Source organism: Daktulosphaira vitifoliae, unplaced genomic scaffold, assembly GCF_025091365.1.
Source record: "Daktulosphaira vitifoliae isolate Bord-2020 unplaced genomic scaffold, ASM2509136v1 Scaffold_5, whole genome shotgun sequence".
NCBI classification, from domain to species: Eukaryota; Metazoa; Arthropoda; class Insecta; order Hemiptera; family Phylloxeridae; genus Daktulosphaira; species Daktulosphaira vitifoliae.
This window is the reverse complement of record NW_026099576.1, coordinates 19615561-19634609: the sequence shown is the minus strand read 5'-3', so window position 1 is coordinate 19634609 and position 19049 is coordinate 19615561. Positions and strand designations below refer to the sequence as shown.

The 19049-nt window shown below is 25.3% G+C and overlaps 3 protein-coding genes across 7 annotated transcripts; 2 read left to right on the top strand and 1 right to left on the bottom strand.

The window, feature by feature from the left end:
• The first annotated feature begins 135 nt into the window (after positions 1 to 135).
• On the top strand, positions 136 to 1103 carry LOC126908675 (protein yippee-like 5). Of its 2 annotated transcripts, none has more exons than XM_050690958.1 (2): positions 136 to 535; positions 827 to 1103. In XM_050690958.1, exons 1-2 carry the CDS (start codon positions 345 to 347, stop codon positions 1014 to 1016), a joined length of 381 nt encoding a protein of 126 aa, XP_050546915.1. In that variant the 5' UTR covers positions 136 to 344; the 3' UTR covers positions 1017 to 1103. The 2 variants fall into 2 exon arrangements, with proteins under 2 accessions (XP_050546915.1, XP_050546916.1); XM_050690959.1 differs by having other exon boundaries at positions 154 to 505.
• Positions 1104 to 1755: 652 nt separating this feature from the next.
• LOC126908674 (dolichyl-diphosphooligosaccharide--protein glycosyltransferase subunit STT3B) lies at positions 1756 to 6087 on the bottom strand. The gene is made up of 12 exons (XM_050690956.1): positions 5699 to 6087; positions 5426 to 5644; positions 4459 to 4636; positions 4333 to 4398; positions 3902 to 4272; positions 3658 to 3836; positions 3379 to 3590; positions 3099 to 3322; positions 2635 to 2980; positions 2269 to 2382; positions 1985 to 2200; positions 1756 to 1926 (listed from the first exon to the last, which is right to left on the bottom strand). The coding sequence occupies exons 1-12, from the start codon at positions 5839 to 5841 to the stop codon at positions 1837 to 1839; spliced, it is 2358 nt and encodes a 785-aa protein (XP_050546913.1). The 5' UTR covers positions 5842 to 6087; the 3' UTR covers positions 1756 to 1836.
• A 209-nt stretch (positions 6088 to 6296) lies between these two features.
• On the top strand, positions 6297 to 16602 carry LOC126908672 (WD repeat-containing protein 11-like). 4 transcript variants are annotated; one of them, XM_050690953.1, is made up of 24 exons: positions 6297 to 6407; positions 6579 to 6666; positions 6976 to 7087; positions 7149 to 7293; positions 7360 to 7533; positions 7601 to 7793; positions 7848 to 8016; positions 8095 to 8233; positions 8286 to 8405; positions 9622 to 9761; positions 9828 to 10051; positions 10883 to 11056; positions 11126 to 11234; positions 11696 to 11759; positions 11830 to 11951; positions 12801 to 13025; positions 13089 to 13266; positions 13703 to 13825; positions 13892 to 14115; positions 14172 to 14338; positions 14447 to 14541; positions 14858 to 15027; positions 15960 to 16092; positions 16245 to 16602. In XM_050690953.1, exons 1-24 carry the CDS (start codon positions 6404 to 6406, stop codon positions 16343 to 16345), a joined length of 3393 nt encoding a protein of 1130 aa, XP_050546910.1. In that variant the 5' UTR covers positions 6297 to 6403; the 3' UTR covers positions 16346 to 16602. The 4 variants fall into 4 exon arrangements, with proteins under 4 accessions (XP_050546910.1, XP_050546909.1, XP_050546912.1 ...); XM_050690952.1 differs by lacking the exon at positions 6297 to 6407 and having other exon boundaries at positions 6433 to 6666; positions 16245 to 16601; XM_050690955.1 differs by lacking the exon at positions 6297 to 6407 and having other exon boundaries at positions 6433 to 6666; positions 16240 to 16363.
• Positions 16603 to 19049: the final 2447 nt, after the last annotated feature.

Sequence of the window (19049 nt, the reverse complement as noted above, 5' to 3'; positions counted from 1 at the left end):
TTATTACATAATGATTATGGAAAATATATCAAATAACCAAGGTATAACTTAAATAGCTGTGATATGAGTTAGTGATATTAACTGATAATAAAAATAATAAAAAGTCGTAATCATAGTAATTACTATTAAAATGTCTATATATTATTTTGATAATACTTGGAATATATATTCAAATTTTAAATTATGAATAATTCTGCAAATTTTAGCTGAAATAATAACAAGACCATCATTCTAAAAAATCGAAAGCATAATTTCATGAAAAAAAAAACAAAAACTAATTCAATTTTTTTTTGGTTTTTAATAAATAATTTCGTTTAATATTCTTAAATTATACTAAAATTAAAATGGGTCGTATATTTCTTGATCATGTTGGTGGTGATAGGCTGTATGCATGTGCTGCTTGTGACATCAATCTGACTAATCGTGATGAATTGATCAGTACAAGGTTTACAGGTGCAACTGGGCGTGCTTTTTTGTTCAACAAAGTTGTCAATCTTAACTACAGGTATTTTAGCTTCGATGCGAAGCTGAGAAGGTATTAATTTTACTATGATGTGTTTTTTCTTTTATCTATAAAAGAAATTTTGTTTTTATGGTATGAATAGAATGTCTAAAATTTAGTTTAATATTATAATATTTGTTTATTTAAAACATAAATTTACTCGGAGTACCTACAAGCATATTGAAAACTACAGGGCGTAATTAGGGTTTTGTAGAGGGTAAATACATAAAAAAATTTCTCATTTCTCCCTCAAAATGTAAAAAAATTAGTTAAATGTTTATATTTAAATTGTCTTGTAATTTTTATAATTATATGTTATCTTAGTGATGTTCAAGATAGGGTCATGTTAACTGGTCGTCATATAGTAAGAGATGTATCATGTAAAAATTGTGACACAAAACTTGGATGGATTTACGAGTTTGCTATGGAAGAAAATCAACGTTATAAAGAAGGTAGAGTAATACTAGAAAGAGCATTAATTACAGAAGGAGATGGACTTGAACATGAAATTTAAGCACCCTACTGACTATAAGTTTTTTAAACATTAATTCCTTTGTAAATATTATACTTTCTATATATATAAAATGTTTTATAATTCTAAGTCGTTTTTTTTTCATTTTTTTGGCATGTGCTACAAAAATGTATTGCTTTAAATTAACTAAAAATAACTTAATATTGATATGTCATAATGGTTTATTGTATTCAATTAACTTATAGTAAATATATTTTTTAAAAAGAAAATAACATACATTAGACAAATATTTTTTTTTTATAATAATTATATAAATGATAAAATAAAACATATTAGTATTCAATTTTTTTCATTTTTGGTGATAAATGAAAATTACTTTTTATCAACATGTAGACATCATAGCTTATTTTAGGATAAATTAAATTAAAATAAAATCATTATTTAATATTACAATATTTATTTCTTTTTATTATTTAGTTTTTACAAAGTTACAAAACATTAACAGTGAAAAAAAAATTATAATAAGTATATATGTTTTATTTATTGTGTTCAATAACGGCCATGATTAAAATAAAAGTCGAACGACATATATTTAAATAAAAAAACAAATAAGGTAAAACAACATACATAAACATATGTATCACATGACAACCATTATCACACAGTAATATTTTATGTGCATAATTTTGAAATAGAAAATTTTTATGACTAATATTGAACTTCTATTGTAATCACATATATACAAGTTAAATATTATTATTTTGTGAGAAAAAAACCAAAATAACAGCATTATAATAAATTATATTATTTTGTAAGCAATGTGTTCATGTAATATGGTTGATATTGATAAATTATTTTGACATCAATTAGTGTAAGTGTTTGTAGTTTTTGGTTTTTTTCCTTTAACTACAACAGGTTTGCCCTGAATAATTCCTTTTTTCTTACGTGCTGACTGTAAATTTGTATATTATTAGTAAAAATTAAAATTTTTTTTTTTCATAACTATTTACTTTTTTTGAAATATTTGATGCGCCAGGATACCTTATCTTTCTTTCAGAAACTGGTATACGTGGCCTGTTAAACTCATCTGGTTTTTTTACCCTGTATATTCGTACAAGCCAATGTTCAGTAGTGTAAGCTTCTTCTAAATAAGTAAGATCAAAGTTTTGATTTCCAATTATAGCATTTCGTGTACGGTCAAACCCAGCTGGAGTTCTGAAATCAAGCTATTTATTTGTTTAGTTAATATAGGCTTTATTAATTAAGTACTTATAATTAATTAATTAAAAATCACTTTTAAGTCTCCAAATCTATAGTAGCTAAGTTTGTACATTAAGCAATTGAGCAAAGTTGGCGAGCCTTGACTATCAATTCTAAATTCTCCTCGTTCAGTAAAATAATCAGATTCCTGCAAAATTTTAATTAATAAGTTTTTTTCAAACCCTGAGTATTACTTAATTAATTAAATAATTTTTTAATTAGTAATTTGAAAAATTCTGGTATAAAAGTTAAAAAAAAAAATTATAACTTTCCTATACTTTAATACTTTATTTATGCTAAATTTCAGTGCTAAGTATTACTAAAATGACATATTTGTTATAGTAATATAATAAAAATTTACAACTAGAATAGTATTAAATGTAGGTAAAAAAAATATTACCCTAATATCTTTGGGATGCTCTCCTTCAGCTATTCTAACCATCCATAAAAATTTATTAATATCATCCCCTGAATATCCAATAACACCACCAAAAATGACAAGGACATAATCTACATCAAGAGATGTCATAATTTCATATGCTTTTGGTTCTGTCGATGACATAGCTTTACCAACTAAAGCTATATGACTATTATTCCAAGTATTATTATCTACCAAGGTTGTTCGATTAGCCATGCCTGCTATTTGATAGCCATAATCCCACCAAGACATAACACGAGCATCATTATCGGTATTTTGTGAAAGCCAATAATATGCTTCACGAAAATCATCTAATATTTGCCTGGATCTATTTAAATTAAATAGATAAATATATTAATATATTAATAATATTAATATATTAATTTTTAGATTATAGTTATTTTTATAAAAATTACAAGGAAAAAATCTAAATTTTATTTTGTTACCCATCATTACTGAAAGACGCCAATACAATACTCGGACTAGAGTAAGCATTGCTTGTAACCCAAGTACAATGAACAACAAACATCATGAGAACAAGTAACATAGAAATTGTCACAAGACTTCTAATATTAGATCCAACACCTTCACTATTATCATTATCACTATTTGATGAAGATATGATTGCTGGTTTATTTTTTTTACTTTTTCCAGATCCAGAACTAGAAGACTATAAAGTATTTTATGATAAAATTAAAGTACCCAATTGTTTTTTTTGCATTATACTTGTGATGATTTTGAAGGGGTTTTTTCTTTTATTGTCATTCGTTCATCATTTTTTATATTTGTATTTACTATAATATTATCTTCCTTTAAATAATTTTCAAAAATTTTGGAAAAAGCTATTCCACTAAGAATACATACAGCTGGAGTTAATGTTAACATCAATCTAACCATTACACCAGCAAAATAAACAGCACTTAAAGCATACAGGACCACTAAACAGGAAAATAAACATTAATATATATATTTATAAAATTTTAATAAATATTATTATTTAAATACCAAAGAGTCTTTCATCATTATACTCCTGAATACAATACCACAGACCAGCTGGGAATATACAAACAAGTATATGAAGATCAAAGAAAAAGCTAAACCATGTTGTTGGTTGATGTTCAGAGACAGATGCTATAATTGGTATATGTATTTTAGCGTAAGTAGTATCCCATAAAGAATAAAATCTTCAAAAGTAATAAAAAATTTAATTAATCATGATAGAACTTTAATACAGTATAAAAATTTATACCTCCCACTCCAAGGAGCAATAACTCCAGCCCAGGTTAAAGCAACTACTGTCAATAAGACTAAAGCAGAAACTACTAACGTTGCAAATATGAAAATAAATTTAAATTCAGCCTTAGTAATACGAGTTTGTATGTAATTAAATGCACCAGCTGCCATGACTAACGCAAATACTCCAGATGCAGCCATATGTTCACTAGTTCTAATCGGCTGAAAACCAACAAATGGTATTTGCATGCTTAATACCAATCCTAATATGTAGAAGACAGTATAGCTAGTAAACAAACGATATGAATAGCGTCCCATGATCAATAATAAGAATACATGAAGGGGAATCAAATTTATAATGAATACATATCCTCCCCATGCTGATACCTAAAAATTACATCATTATATTAAAGTAATGTGAATTCATTCAATAATTAAAAAACTTACCATGTAGAAATAAGATAAAGCTGTTAATACTGACCAAAATACAGATCCAGTTTTTATAGATTTTACCTGAAATAAAAATGATAAATACATATATCATGAAATATTTGAAAAGTATATGAAACTTACCCAAAGATAATAAGTAAATTGAAGAGCAAAAATAGCAATACCTTCATTATCATAACTACCAGCTACAGATCGACTTATATAACCAGGCACAATTGCAATAAAACAACATGCAAACAAACCAGCACCAGGAGACCATAATTCCTTTGTTAAGAAATAAGTAGATATTGCTGTCATACCACTAAATAAAAAAAAATTTTAAAACAAAACATCCAAGGAAATTTTTAGTATGATCATAATAAATAATAATTACTAATAGAGATAATAAAATACATTGTCTTAAAAAATATTTATTAAATAAAATTGGTTTTCATAGAAAAAAAATTATTTTTTTAAATGAACTTTAAGATTAAAAATAGAAAAGCATCCCGATGACTTATTTGCTATTAGTTATTGATCATTAAAATAAAAAATTTCTATTAAAATTTACTAATTTTTTTTTTACTTGTATTTCATTATGCACAATCATACCAAAGAATTTTATAATAGTTATGTTAACTATTGTCAGATATTAACCTATATTGGGATGTCTACAATGCTGGGTCTTGACTGTAGTGGTTTTTTTTTTTTTGCTGTTAAATTTAAAGTTTAACTATAGTTATAATAGATTTTCTATACTAAAATCATTTTTTTATAGATTGATGCAAATTAAAATTTATTTAATACATAATCTAATTTAATAACTATTAAAATAATATTTTACAATTTCATTTTTTTTTTTTTAATTTATTTGTCAATAATTTAAAAAATTAAAATAAGGTATTAATACTACTTATGTATTTGTATATATATTTAAACAATGCTAAAAAATATCTTTTTTAAGATATTAGATATAGACACAAAAAAATGACTGTATTTTTATTAATTAATAAAAATATTATTATAAAATTATTGATTATATAGAATATATGTAATAACATATGCTATGATACAAAATAATATTTTTTCACTATAAAAAAAATATTTATACCTGAATATTGGAGCCAGAAATACACAGATGTCTCGAATATGAACAGGAATATTTAATGCATGTAAAACATAATGTATGGCTCCTGATGTTACCATAAGACCAGGATAAACTGTCCCACCAACTATTCTACCCAGAGGATACCATGCTCTTTCATCAAACCAATTTAAGAAATTGTAAAATCCATGTTGTACCATATAAGCTGTAGCTCGATAGTTGAACCTGATAAAAAATAATTTTTTAATGTTGTCTACATAGTTTATTGAGAATACTTACCATGGGTCAAATTCATGTATAATACTTTCAAATCTTATGACAGCAAATAATCGAGCAGAAAAACCAGATACCCATGCTAAGAAGAGAACAGCAAATGTAATAAGGCTTTTCCATCCGGCTGGGTTAGTCAGTAACGTTTTCATTGTAACATTAGATTAAAACTAAAAACTAGCATGGATCGTTTTTATCACGTAAAAGTATCCGTGTATATTCTTTCAAATATATTTGTTATTATCGATGGTGACCCATAATTATAATAATAATTCAAATATTATTAACGTGTCAACAATTGTAATTTATTAGTGTAATTGTAGATTCTATTACTGTTTATCTAGTAGTATCGGCTTGAACACGTATTGAATAAATTGAACGCTTACATTCTAATCGGTGGCAAGCCGGTAACATGACGTCACTATTTGAGGTTAAAACCTGAAGTTAAAGTACATTAGTTCCGATATAATGTGACATCAGATGAGTTGGCAACTGAAATTTGGTTTCTACCAGCTTTTTATCATAATATGATAACAATAAAAAAAATTGATAAAACCTAATCTCTCTTCAATCTATGATTAAACCACAAAAAATATAAATCTATCTTACCTGTGATTAAAAGACAACGAAGATAAGATAATGTAGTAGTAATAATATGAGTTGTTTAAATTTTTGATATGTTAATGTAAATAACAAATTGTGTGAAAATCAATTATGAGTTCGTAAAATTCTATATGAATATTATTTAAGTATAAAGTTGTATTTATATTACAACTTTATATAATTTACATTTATAAAATTGTATTATTACACTTAATTTGTTGTTATATTAGTTTGTAATTTGTTTTACTAAATTTTCAATTAAAAATGGAAAAACGTTTATCTATAGAAAGTGAACAGTCTGCTCGATTACATTTGATTGCACCTAGGACATTTTCTAACCAGTGCAATATTATGAATAAAGGAGCGGCTGATTGGTAATTACTGTTTCATTATTTAATTAATTTAAATTACTATTAATTCCAAAAAAATGAGTAAAAGTTAAATTTTCTAGTTAATTATTATATAATATATCATAAAATATTTTAATATATTTATTTTTATTAAGCATCATTAATTATACAGTTTTTACTTAAATTTTTTGTATTTGATGAAAAAAATAAAAAAATAATTTCTAGTATTATGAGTTAACATAACTTTCTGTTCTAAATTGTTTAAAAAGTTTTAATAACAGAAATAAAATATTTTATACAGAAGTACTATATAAAATAAATTGCTTATTTAAGGTCTGAAAATGGACTTTTAGCTTATGGAGCACATAACCTTGTAGTAGTGATTGATTCTAATAAAGTTATTCCAGTTCAGTGTTTTACCTACCACAAATCAGCAGTAAAAAAAGTAAATTTTAAAGAAAAGTTGTTAATAACTAAAATTTGTCAACTACACTGTTTATTTTTAGCTTTTATGGGTTCCATTTGACAGTGATTCAGGAGCATCATCAGAACTCGTTTCTGCTGATTTTTCTGGTGATATTGCTTTATGGGATGTATGTCGAGGACGACTCATTACATGGATAGACTCAGAACAAGCAAAACCTGTTATTGGTAAGGTTATAATATTTTGTTTGTTTAAAAAAAGGTTGTTTAAATTATGTTAATTTTATTTTGTAGGATTAGGATGGTTACCATCATCACCACATAATGATTTATTGTTAGCTATTCTTCACTCTCCTTTCACATTTTCTGTATTTGATGTCCGTAAAGGTACCAGACTATGGAAGAAAACTTTTGTTGAGACAATTAATGACTTTGCTTTTGATCCATTTCATCAACACAAAATTGCATGTAAGTTAGTTATATGTTGCTTAAAGAAATTATGATTTCTGTAAAATTATATTATTTTTTATTCTAGTTTTATGTTCAGAATGTATATTACTTTTTGACAACTTTGATAGAAGAACTACTCTTAATGGAAATGGGAGAAAACTTTATATTTCTAACAGTGCTACAAGCGAAAGTAGTATTGTAACTGAAGAATCTTCACGTCCTAGAACTAGGTTTAAAAGATTGATGAAAGGATTAGTACTTGGTGAATCTCAACAAAAGTAAGTAAACTAAAAATATTGATAAGTAAAAGTGTATTCTCTTTTTGTTTTTAGGGTTGATTCTACTTTAACAGCTTATGAATGTATACAGTTTACATATCATAAAGCTTTACGAAATCATATTCTTCTTATGTATCAGCATGATATAATAATTCTAGACTTAGATATTAGTATGACTGTTGGTGTAATTAGTATTGATCGATGTCTTTCTCCTTTTATACAGGTTAATTAAATTTTATATATGATATTTTATGAATGCTTCTTTGCTGTAAAAAAAAAATTGATGCAAAATTATTTTTAGATTTACTCATGCCGACAGCGTGATGTTGTGTTTTGCCTTCAAGAATCTGGCAGTTTATCAGTAAAACTTAGGCGTAAACCTATCGCTAATTATTTAAATTCACCCATGGATGCTTCTCCAATAGCTGTATCTGGAAATGGTAAGCTATCTTAAAATCATTAATTATGATTATTGTTTTTTATTTTTCATAGAATCTTCGACTGATACATATTTATGGTATGAACATAAAGCACAAAGTGAAATTATTAGGCAAGCGAAAAATTCAAAAGTACTCGGATTTGTTGTTTGCCCAATTACTGAAAAACATTGCGGTGTGTTAGTTATTAGTAATTAAAGTGTAAATTATATCTTATTAGTGTATTATTAATTAATAACTTTTCAAAGAGATTGTATGTTACCATTTATTACAAATTGTTTTTTACACAAATAAAATTTGATGGTTTGATAATAACCTTAGGATAAGTACTTATTTAGTTGCTAGTATTTTTATACATAGAAAAGGTATGTAATATGGGTGGAGTGCGCATACACCAGTACAAACTGCACATTTTTCATCAATATTTAGTCCGGATTATAGATTGAATCCAAATTTTGACGGATTGCTCATTAAATCCATCAAAACTATTTTTATTATATGAAATAAATTTAACATTAAATAATTATGGATATTGAAGAATTTTGTGTTATAAAATAATTATTTTACAAATTAACAAATTCAATCCGAGGTCCAGTTTTTTCAAGTTAGCATTATTTTTTCAATTTGTATTAATCTGGATGACAAATCCAGATACTGATCAATTGAGATTTCTTGCTCAGCCCTTTTACATGTCTACAATATGTATTTAAACACTTGTAACAAAATAAGTACTTATTTTTAATTTTTTATCAAAAAATGACCATTTTTATATTTAAAAATATTAATAAAATAAAACACTTATTTTTATTTATTTTTGTCATAATAGGAAAAAATATGCTTTTACATAGTTCCAAACTTCAAAAACTATTTTAGAAAAAAGTAATGCACAATATTTGCTTGATCAAAAGTTATTAATTTGTTAAAACATCAATGTTGACTATTCTGTATTTATTGGAGTACTTGAAGTATTTTAAAAATAAGTTAAAATACAATATAAATAGAGCCATTCCAATAAAATCCATTTTGTTTTTTCCTTTCTTGAAAATATTTATTTATCTAATTTTCACTAATTTGTTTGGTATGACTTGAATTTATTAATAAAAAAGTGGTGGGATGGGGTATTTAAAAAGGTGATACTTGAATCACTCTGTGATAAGTTCAATGCTTTGTTATATGTATTTTTTTGCCCAAGAAATCAGCTTAGTTATTAGTTATTTTTTAACTATCTTTCTCATTAAAATACCTTTACTTTATGGATAAATATGACCCTTTGAAAGTTATAAAAACATTTTAAATGTAAATATGTCTACTGAATAATATACTAATAAAAATAGTAACACAATAGTTTATACCATGATAGTAATTCAACTAATACTTATATGAAATTGTAGCTGTATTACTAAGTACTGGTAAAGTAATGATTTTTGAATTGGAGAAAATCATGTCAACATTCAATGACACAACATTTTATCTAGGTCGGCATGATGGTCATAAAATTGCTTTATGCAATACATTTCCTTCATTTAATGATGTTTGTATCTAAAATTTTATTTTAATTGTATTCATTTAATTACTAATAATTATTTATTTATTACAGAATCAAGGTTTAATACCTAAAGTTCGTTTATACCCTCGTAGTATTTTACCAAGTCTGGAGTCTACATTGAATGTCATTAAATATTGTCCACCACTGACTTCTACCAATAGAACAAAATATAAACCTCTTTTAGCTGTGGGTACTGTTTCTGGAAATCTGGCTATTTTTAATTTAGCCACAGGGCTTATGATGAAAGAGTATCATGTCCATTCTCATCCAGTCAGGTTTGTTGTATTGATTATATTAGATATTTTTGTATAAAACATAAATCTATTTTATCAAATTATTTTTATAATTTTATCACTTCAACTTTCCAAATTAACGGTTCAAAGAATTTTACAATACAATTTGCACTTTTGAAATCAACCACCATCATTTGCAACCTCTTCATTCTTTTAAGGTTAAAGTTTTGTATACCATTTCTTCATTTGATATTATTGGTCCTCTTTTCTTTTTTTTTTTAATGAACCGATAATGAATGTGGAGAAGCTGTCACTATTAATGCTGAGTAATATTCCTAAATATTAAGCACATTTTTATTTTCTTAACTATTTCTGTATAATGAAACTTTATCCCAGCAAAACAGGATATGAGCCATATCCTACTAAATGAAGTTTATTCAGGTCAAGAATGGAGCAATACCATTTTTCTTGATCTGACAGCTTATGATTATATTTTTTGGGCTATCTTAATGACAAAATCAATGAGCACTGACCAGCTACACTTAGTACACTTAAAAAATAAATTTATCAAAAGGTTGTCTGAATTTCTCATAAAATGTGCTGGGATTCTAGTAAGAGAAGAATGTCATCATAGCAACATCGTTTTCAAAAAATTATAAATTTAAAATAAATCATTTTTTATATAGATTACAATGGTATAAATAGATTTTGTTTAGTGTTAATTCATTTTTGACTGCAATTTCAAAATCATTTGTTTGACTGACGCACTCTGTAATAGTAAAATGTTTTTTAATTCTTATTATAATATAAATAAAATTTTACAAATGAAATTATTTTATTACTTTTATTTTCATACACTTTAATATTTTTTAGGGGTATTGAATGGATATGTCATGATTATTTATTTTCATGGTCATTTTATTCATATACTTCAAATACTAAGAGTCAGGTTATAGTAACTGATATTCAATGTGGACTATCTACTCCCATAAGAATAACCAAATCAGATGAACCGCCAATTTTATTTATAAAAGTTTCACCATTAAAGTAAAAGTTGATGATATTTATCTTTTATTTAATAAATACAAAAATTAATTGTATTTCTATAACTTTCAGACAGTATTTTATTATAGGTATAAAAGATGAACCTATTGAAATTTGGGATTTGAAATCAATGTCAATGTTAAGTAAAATGTCAAAAAGGTTTCCTCCTGCAGTTTGCATGGTATTAAGCATTTAATTCTTAAGGATTATCTTTCATATTTTATCTAAAAAAAAAGTATTGAAATATTTAGTGTGAACAGTTTTTTCTAGGCTTGATGTTTAAATTAAAATATTTATTATTGGTCATTATTTATTTTAATATTTTTTTTTAATCTTCTTCTTCTTCTTTCTCGCCTTAATCCTAACTACCAAGTAGGTCATCCACCCTTATCCTAAATTTCCACTTGACACAATCCCCTACATCATCTACGTTCACATCAACTGTCCTCATATCCTCATATCTAAATATTTTAGATTTAATCTAAAATATTTTACATGGCTTTATTCCAACCTGAATTATATAATACCAATCAGTTAAATACACTAAAGAATACCATAAATTTTAATTATTCTTTTTTCTTAAATATTTTATGAACATTTTTTGAATTATTTAAAGCATTTATTAAAAAAAAAAAATTTAAGGAATGGGTTCAATGTCATATGCAAAAAGGAAAGAAAAGTAGTTTAACTACTCCTATTATTGAAGGTAAATTTTTGCTGAATTATTTTGTAATTTTTGCATTTATGTGGCTATATTATTTGAATTTATTGTTCAGAAAATGAAATTGGATCGAAATTTCCAGAAAGTTTATTAGTTTCAGATATTGTTGGTAATCTTTATGCATTTTTAATTGACACCAATAGTTTTCTAAAACCTGGAACAATGATTGAACCTGGAGTAAGTTTGCTAAAAAGAAGACTTTAATCTCAACTTTTATTCATGTTATTAATATTCATCTTATATATATAATCAAACTTTTTTTTTAATTTTCTTGCTTTATAACTAGCTATTGAGTATTAAAAAAAAATAAAATTATCATATTGTATATATTTTTTTCTTTTTTAAAGATATTTTATTGCAATCAATGCTGGATTAACTTTGAATTATGGATATATATCAATAATGTAAATATTGATGCAGAGGTAGCCATATACTCCTTGCACTTTTTGCAACAGTGTCTTATATTCAATAGTTTCAAATAATGCATATAGTCAGTGGCGCAACTAGAAAAATATGTAGTGGTGATAAAATTATGTAATGCCCACAAAATCGTTGAGGGCAAAGTCCCCTACACCCACTAATCCAATACACTAACATATATGACTCTATAATGATATGATGTATAATACCAGTATTAATGATAGCAGTTTATAGATGGCTCTATAACCAAGCTAATGATAGTGGTTGATCAGTCGCTTAAGATGTCTCAGTATACTCAAAATAACAATTTTGTTTGTTGCTATAGTAGTATAGCTTAAACGTAATGCAAGATAAGAAAAAAAATTAATAATACATTTTTTATTATTAAAAATACATGGTTTAAAACTATAGGCATTAAAATTCAGGGAATATATTAGAGCCTGAGGATGCTGAAGTACACCCCTTAGCACCTCTAGTAGTCGCGCCACTGCAATTAGTAATAAAGAGTAGTCCATCTATGTAGCTCTGTCTAGTTGCAAATTTTATTTTTATTTTGTAAATGTATATTGATAAAAATAAATGATTATTAATTTTTTTTTTATTTAGATAGTCCTGAAACCAAATGTATATTTGACAAGCAAGTTGAATGTTGCGTTATTAGCAGATAATGATGGAGTTTTATTTGTATGGGATCTTAGTAATCCTACTGATAAACAAAAACATCATATTAATCGTATTGATATTGTTAAATTGAAATTTGCTCCTGGGGCAGGAAACTTTAGATTCTTATGTTTGTCTTCTGATGGTATTGATATTTTAAATGTTTTTGGGGTAAGTATTGAAATAAAAAATAAAAACAGGTATAATTTTTGAGCTTATTAACCTATTTTTAAGTCTCCACAATCAATTGAATCTATCTCAACTCTGAAAGTTGATAAAAAATTACAAATAATTGATGCTGATTGGGCTAGTTCTGAACATCCAGTTATTCTATTTAATGATCAATCTATTCGGGTGTTTGATCTGAAGTTAACTAAATCCTTTTCTTCAATTTACAGTTATAAATTTGATGGTAAGAGTAAAGTTTTAAAATATTTAATAATATCTTAAGATATTAAATTATTTGGGTTATAAAAACCACATAAATAAATAAAAAATAAGAACTTCTCATAACGATTTAAATATTTTATGTATAAAATCAAGTAAATAGTCTTCATCTTTTTCTGCTTGCATTTATTATTCTTTAAGAGTTTTTGCTACTATCACAATTTGTCTCTATTTTCCTTGATATGAACTATTAATATCATAACAGACTTAATACTGACTATTTAATATCTAAGGTGCTCAAAATACTTTAGTCATGAATATAATTCTTATTAGTGTTTTAATTGGTTTTAATATAAACCACTACTCATGTTCAGTTTGTGACTCATTTACATGATTGATTTTGTCAAAATACAATTTGTAATTTATGTGAAATTTATTATAATTAAAATGTTTTGCTTTAGAATTACAAGGTTCACCTGTAGTTTTAGATCGTGATCTTTGTAGAATGTTTCAGTTTTGGCTTACAGTTAATGGTACAAAAGACTTTAATAGTGAACTGGGATTTAATAACTATGAGTTATCTTGTAAGTTTTTTATTGTTCAAAAATAATTTTTATATTTTTCATAATAAACTATTTTTTCTTTCATAGTAATAAAAAATGCTTGTCTTTTTATTCCATGGAATGAAATGAAACTTTGTAATAAGTTAATTGATAGAGCTGTAGTTGTATGTCAATTTCTAGGATTAAAAAATGAAGTACAATTTTGGACTGTTGCATCATATTATGTTAATTTAAACCAAGATTCCGTAACCAGTATAGTTTCACCGTTAGATTCATGCTATGACATTGTTTGTGACTGCATGACTTATAAAGTAAAAAAAGTTATGTTTTTTTTTTTTTATGGTTGGCAATGATTTTTTTGTTTCAGAAAATGCAATTAGAAAGAGTTTTATTGCATGAATGGAAAAGAGGAGATTATATGCATATGCGCCGTGTTGTAGATAAATTTATGTTACTTGGTGAAAAAACTAAAGCCTTAAATTTACTTTTAGCCACTAATGTAAATGATCCTAATTATTATACAGATGCATTAAAGTAAGTAAAGTTATTTTTCAATAAGTACTTAAAAAATATATAATTTTAAATTATTACTCAACTATAGAAGATAGTAAATAACTTATTATTTATTTCATTATAATTTAGGGCATGCTTAATTGCATCGGTAGATTCAAATAGTAATCAAAGTACTATAAAATTAGTTGCAACTAATTTAATTGCTGACAATAGGATTGATGAAGGTAATGAAAATAATTCAAGATAATATTTTATTCATATTTAAATAAAATAATCAAAAACCCTCTAAATATTTAGTTTCATTTGAAAAATTTAATGTGTATTTTATGTAGTATTGTTAATTATTTTCCTATTATGTTAGATATAAAGGGAAAATATGTTTGATATATTTTAAATTGTAAGAAGTAATTTAATATATCCACAAAATAAAGTGTTGAAAATATTATGTTCCTCCTCTAAACAAATGTGCTACTGAGTATTTTTATTATTGTAAAATTTAAAATCATATTAATTTATAATGTACCACATTATATAAATTAGGTATTCAGCTTTTGTGTATGATTGGTAAAGGATCTCAAGCATGTCGATATCTTATATCTTATAATCAATGGGAACTAGCAGTATGGTTAGCCAAGTGCTCATTATCAAATGATGATTGTGATACTGTACTTCACAGTTGGGCAGATCATTTATTGACTAATAGAGATCATGTAAGTATTTAAATACACCTTGATTTTTAATTTTTATGCTGTAGTTCGTATCTCCAAAACAATTATTTATAACAATTTTATTCTAGTGAACACTAGTTCAACTAGCAATAAATCATACTCAATAAAATTAACCTATTAAATAACACTTAGGATATCTTTTATCATTTTTGAATTAGATGTATTGTTCTCAGCAGGTGATATAATATTCATAAATTTAGACCAATATTTGATAGTTTTTAAATATAAATAAAATAGATCAGTAGTTTCTAAACTGTATTATAAGCCACCCTAGGAAAGTAATGCTAATAGCAAAAAAACAGTTTCCTACTAAAAAAGTAGTGGGGAATGCTATTAAAAATATAATGCTCCAAAAATACTTTTACTTTACAAATATGTATTTTAGTAACAATTGTTTTTATATCATAATAAAAGAAAAATTATTTTTTTATTAATGGAAGGTCAATCAAGTATTTATATTATTAAAAATGTTTAAATAAAAATTTGGCCAACACTATTATAGGTATTTTTTAACAATTGAGGGACTGATCACAAAAGTAGCCTTTGCCGCATACAGTAAATAGATGTAATATTGCCTTTTATCTATTTTTGGAATATATCAAAATAGTAATTTTATAATAAAACATATTTTAAAAATTGTTAAATATTAAATATTAATGATTCTAAAGTATATCAATTCAATAGTTTGTTAGACTAATGAATGAGTTTTGGTTGCATTATTACTGAATATATAAAATATAGTAATTCAAACCCCAAATATTGCTATAATTTAGTGTAAAGTTAAAATAAAATTGTGTATGTTACATTAAAAATTGTTTAATTCTTAATAAGATTGTTTAGTTATATCAATTTATACATTTGATAAGATAGGCATAATGCTATTAAAAATTTAAGTAAAACCTATGATATTTCAGGAAGGCGCAGTATTAGTGCTGTTATCATTAAAGAAGTTCAATAATGTATTGAAAATATTATCAAATAGTGGATATATTTACAGGGCTGCATTATTAATATTAATCTGTCGTCAAAATAAAATAAGTATTGATAATATCCTTTTTATAACTTTTAATTTGTATTGATACTTGCCAGTATAAAAAAAATGTATTTTTAATATTAGTTGATACATTTAATTAGCTATATAGTATTAAATATCATTTTTTTCATCTTGTACGTTCTTCTTTAACTTGAATAAACTCTAAGTGAATTAGAAAAAGAAATATGTGAAAAACTTAAACGAAAACTTTACATCAATGGAGGTGATGATGATACTGTTCAAAATATTTTCAATAATAAAATTTAAGATTAAAAGTAACTTCTGTGATATAATTTTTAAGTATTTATTATAATTGAATGATCATTGTTATATCCTTAGTAATTTTTTTATAAATCCATTTCTTTATAAGCTTATTCATAAAAGCTGACTAAGAATATGGCCTTTAGTGTTGTACAAGTATTTTTTACATTCCTTTCACTATATTCAATTTAAAAGAGATGTTATTAAAAACTACTATTTTTATTTTATTACATTAACACTTGATTTATATTTTATCAAAATTTTATTTTTACTACTTTTATTGTTAATAAGTTTTTAGTTTTATATTTTTAAGTGTAAGCATAATGTAAAACAAAATGTATTTATTAATTTCAAATATATGTAAAATCTAAATTTATATATTTTTTCTAAAAATAAAAGCTCTATAATATTTAATATTTGATAAAGCATTTCCATAAGTTGATTTTAAAATATTGTTAATAGTATTTATAAAACAATCTTGTTAAAGTATTCAAATAAATTTTTTGTATTTTAAATAGTTTTTGATTACATTAAAATACGATTGGAACATATTTTTAGAATATTAAATACTCATAATGTTTAATAAAGTGGCGCAAATAGAGGGGATGGTTAAGAGGTTATACCGTTACACCCAACATGATTAACACTGTTTGAATTTTTTAGTTGAGATAACCTTTTTATTTTTTTTTTATTATTCAAGTTTTTTTAAATTGTAATATAGAGAAAAATATTTTTGTGAGTCAAAAACAAAGAAAAAGTAAACTATAACCTTTGTCATTAAGAATGTGTAATATTTTGTGATAATTAGAAAGAGTTGTTAAGAAGTATAGCCCATAACAAACCAACGAAGGTATGAAATAAACAAGCTTGGTTTTATAAGCTATAATGATGGTTCACCAACTAATAAAAATATGTTTTCAAGCTCAATAAAATTGAAATAAACATATAGAAACTACGTGCATTTTTTTAAAGTTTAGACTTCTTTTTAATAGCTCAAACTTAATGAAAACGAATAGTTATACACGTTTTTGAATATAAAATTACATATTCTAATAATTTGATACTTCGTAAATTTTTCTAAATTCGACACTACTTGAATAATTGAGTAAAAATACGAACACTTAAAAATAATCTTTATTTTATTTGTACTTTATAATGTCTTTTTGGATTAGATTGTATTTACTTTTTAATTTTAGCTTCAACTTAACAAAACAAAAATTAGACATTTAAGTATACTTTTGAGTATCGAATAAACAAATTTTAAACAAAGTTATGACAGTTTAAAAAAAATGTAAATTTTAAAAAACTATAACTTTTTTTTATAAAAAATCGCTTATGTACGGATGTAGATAATTTAATTATTTTTAATTTAACATATAATTATCATGTCTCTACTACCACCCATCCTCCAGAACCTGTGATCGTCCGATACATATTTTTATAACATGCATGATGTTCCCTGATCTATAAAGAAAAATAAGCCAACCAAATGAAAACATTACCGCACTTGAATACAGTACCGTAGAACAGCTACTGGAAAAACCAATAAAAGAAGAAGTAAAGAGAGGACTAGATATGCTAAAAAATAGAAAAGAACCGGGAGATGATGAAATAGTATCTAAGTTCCTAAAAAAGGGAGGCTAAGGTTTGCTGAATCAGCTTCACAAACTTATGAACACAGTATGGAAACAATAGGAGATACCAGGGGGTCTATTTTTCAATCGTCCGTTCACGAACGTATACGTTCAGATTTTATTTTATATAGATTTATATGGCGAACGTTGTCCGTGAACACGTTCGGAACGTATGAAACATCGAACGGACGACCGTTCAAAACATTAAAAAACGTTCGTCACAACGGATAATAGAAACCATTTTGTTTTATTTTATTTTATTTTGAGGAACGTGTCCGTTCAACGAACGTATACGTTCGACGAACGGACGATTCAAAAATAGACCCCCTGATGCATTGCGTATATCCATCATATAACCTGTACACAAAAAAGGAGACATCATGGAGTGTGAATATTATAGAGGGATTTTACTACTGAATACAACATTTAAACTATTGTCTAACATACTACTGACTAAAATCAATTCAAAAGAAATAATAAAAACCAAAGAAATAATAATTATTTCCAATTATTGGAGAATGACAAGCTGGTTTTATGTTAGGAAAATCATCAACAATAGATCAAATACGCATAATAAAACAAGTTGTTGAGAAGAGTCACAAATTCGATAAAGATACACATCTACTGTTTATTGACTTTAAAGCAGCGAATGACTCAATCAACAGAGAAAAATTATGGGAAGTCAGGGGCCAGTTAGGAATACCTGCCAAGTTAACCAGATAAATAAAAGCGTGCATATATAATTCAAAAAGTGAAATTAGTATTTGAAGAGAATTATCTGAGGAGTTTCCAGTAATAACTGGTCTCAGACAAGGTGGCGCTTTATCATCTGCACTGTTCAACATCGCTCTAAAATCAGTTATGAGGGTAGTAATACCATCATGTATTTAAGATTTTTGCGTGAGGTATTAATATTAATGAGTAAAATAAAGTAATTTTTTGTCCCATCACTATCAAATGACATTCGCCCCCCTTAACCACCCCTAAATATGGTCACATCGTTTTGAATAATTACTCATTTTATAATAGGCATAACTTTATAAAGAAAGTATGACGTTTTACCTAAGGTAAATAAA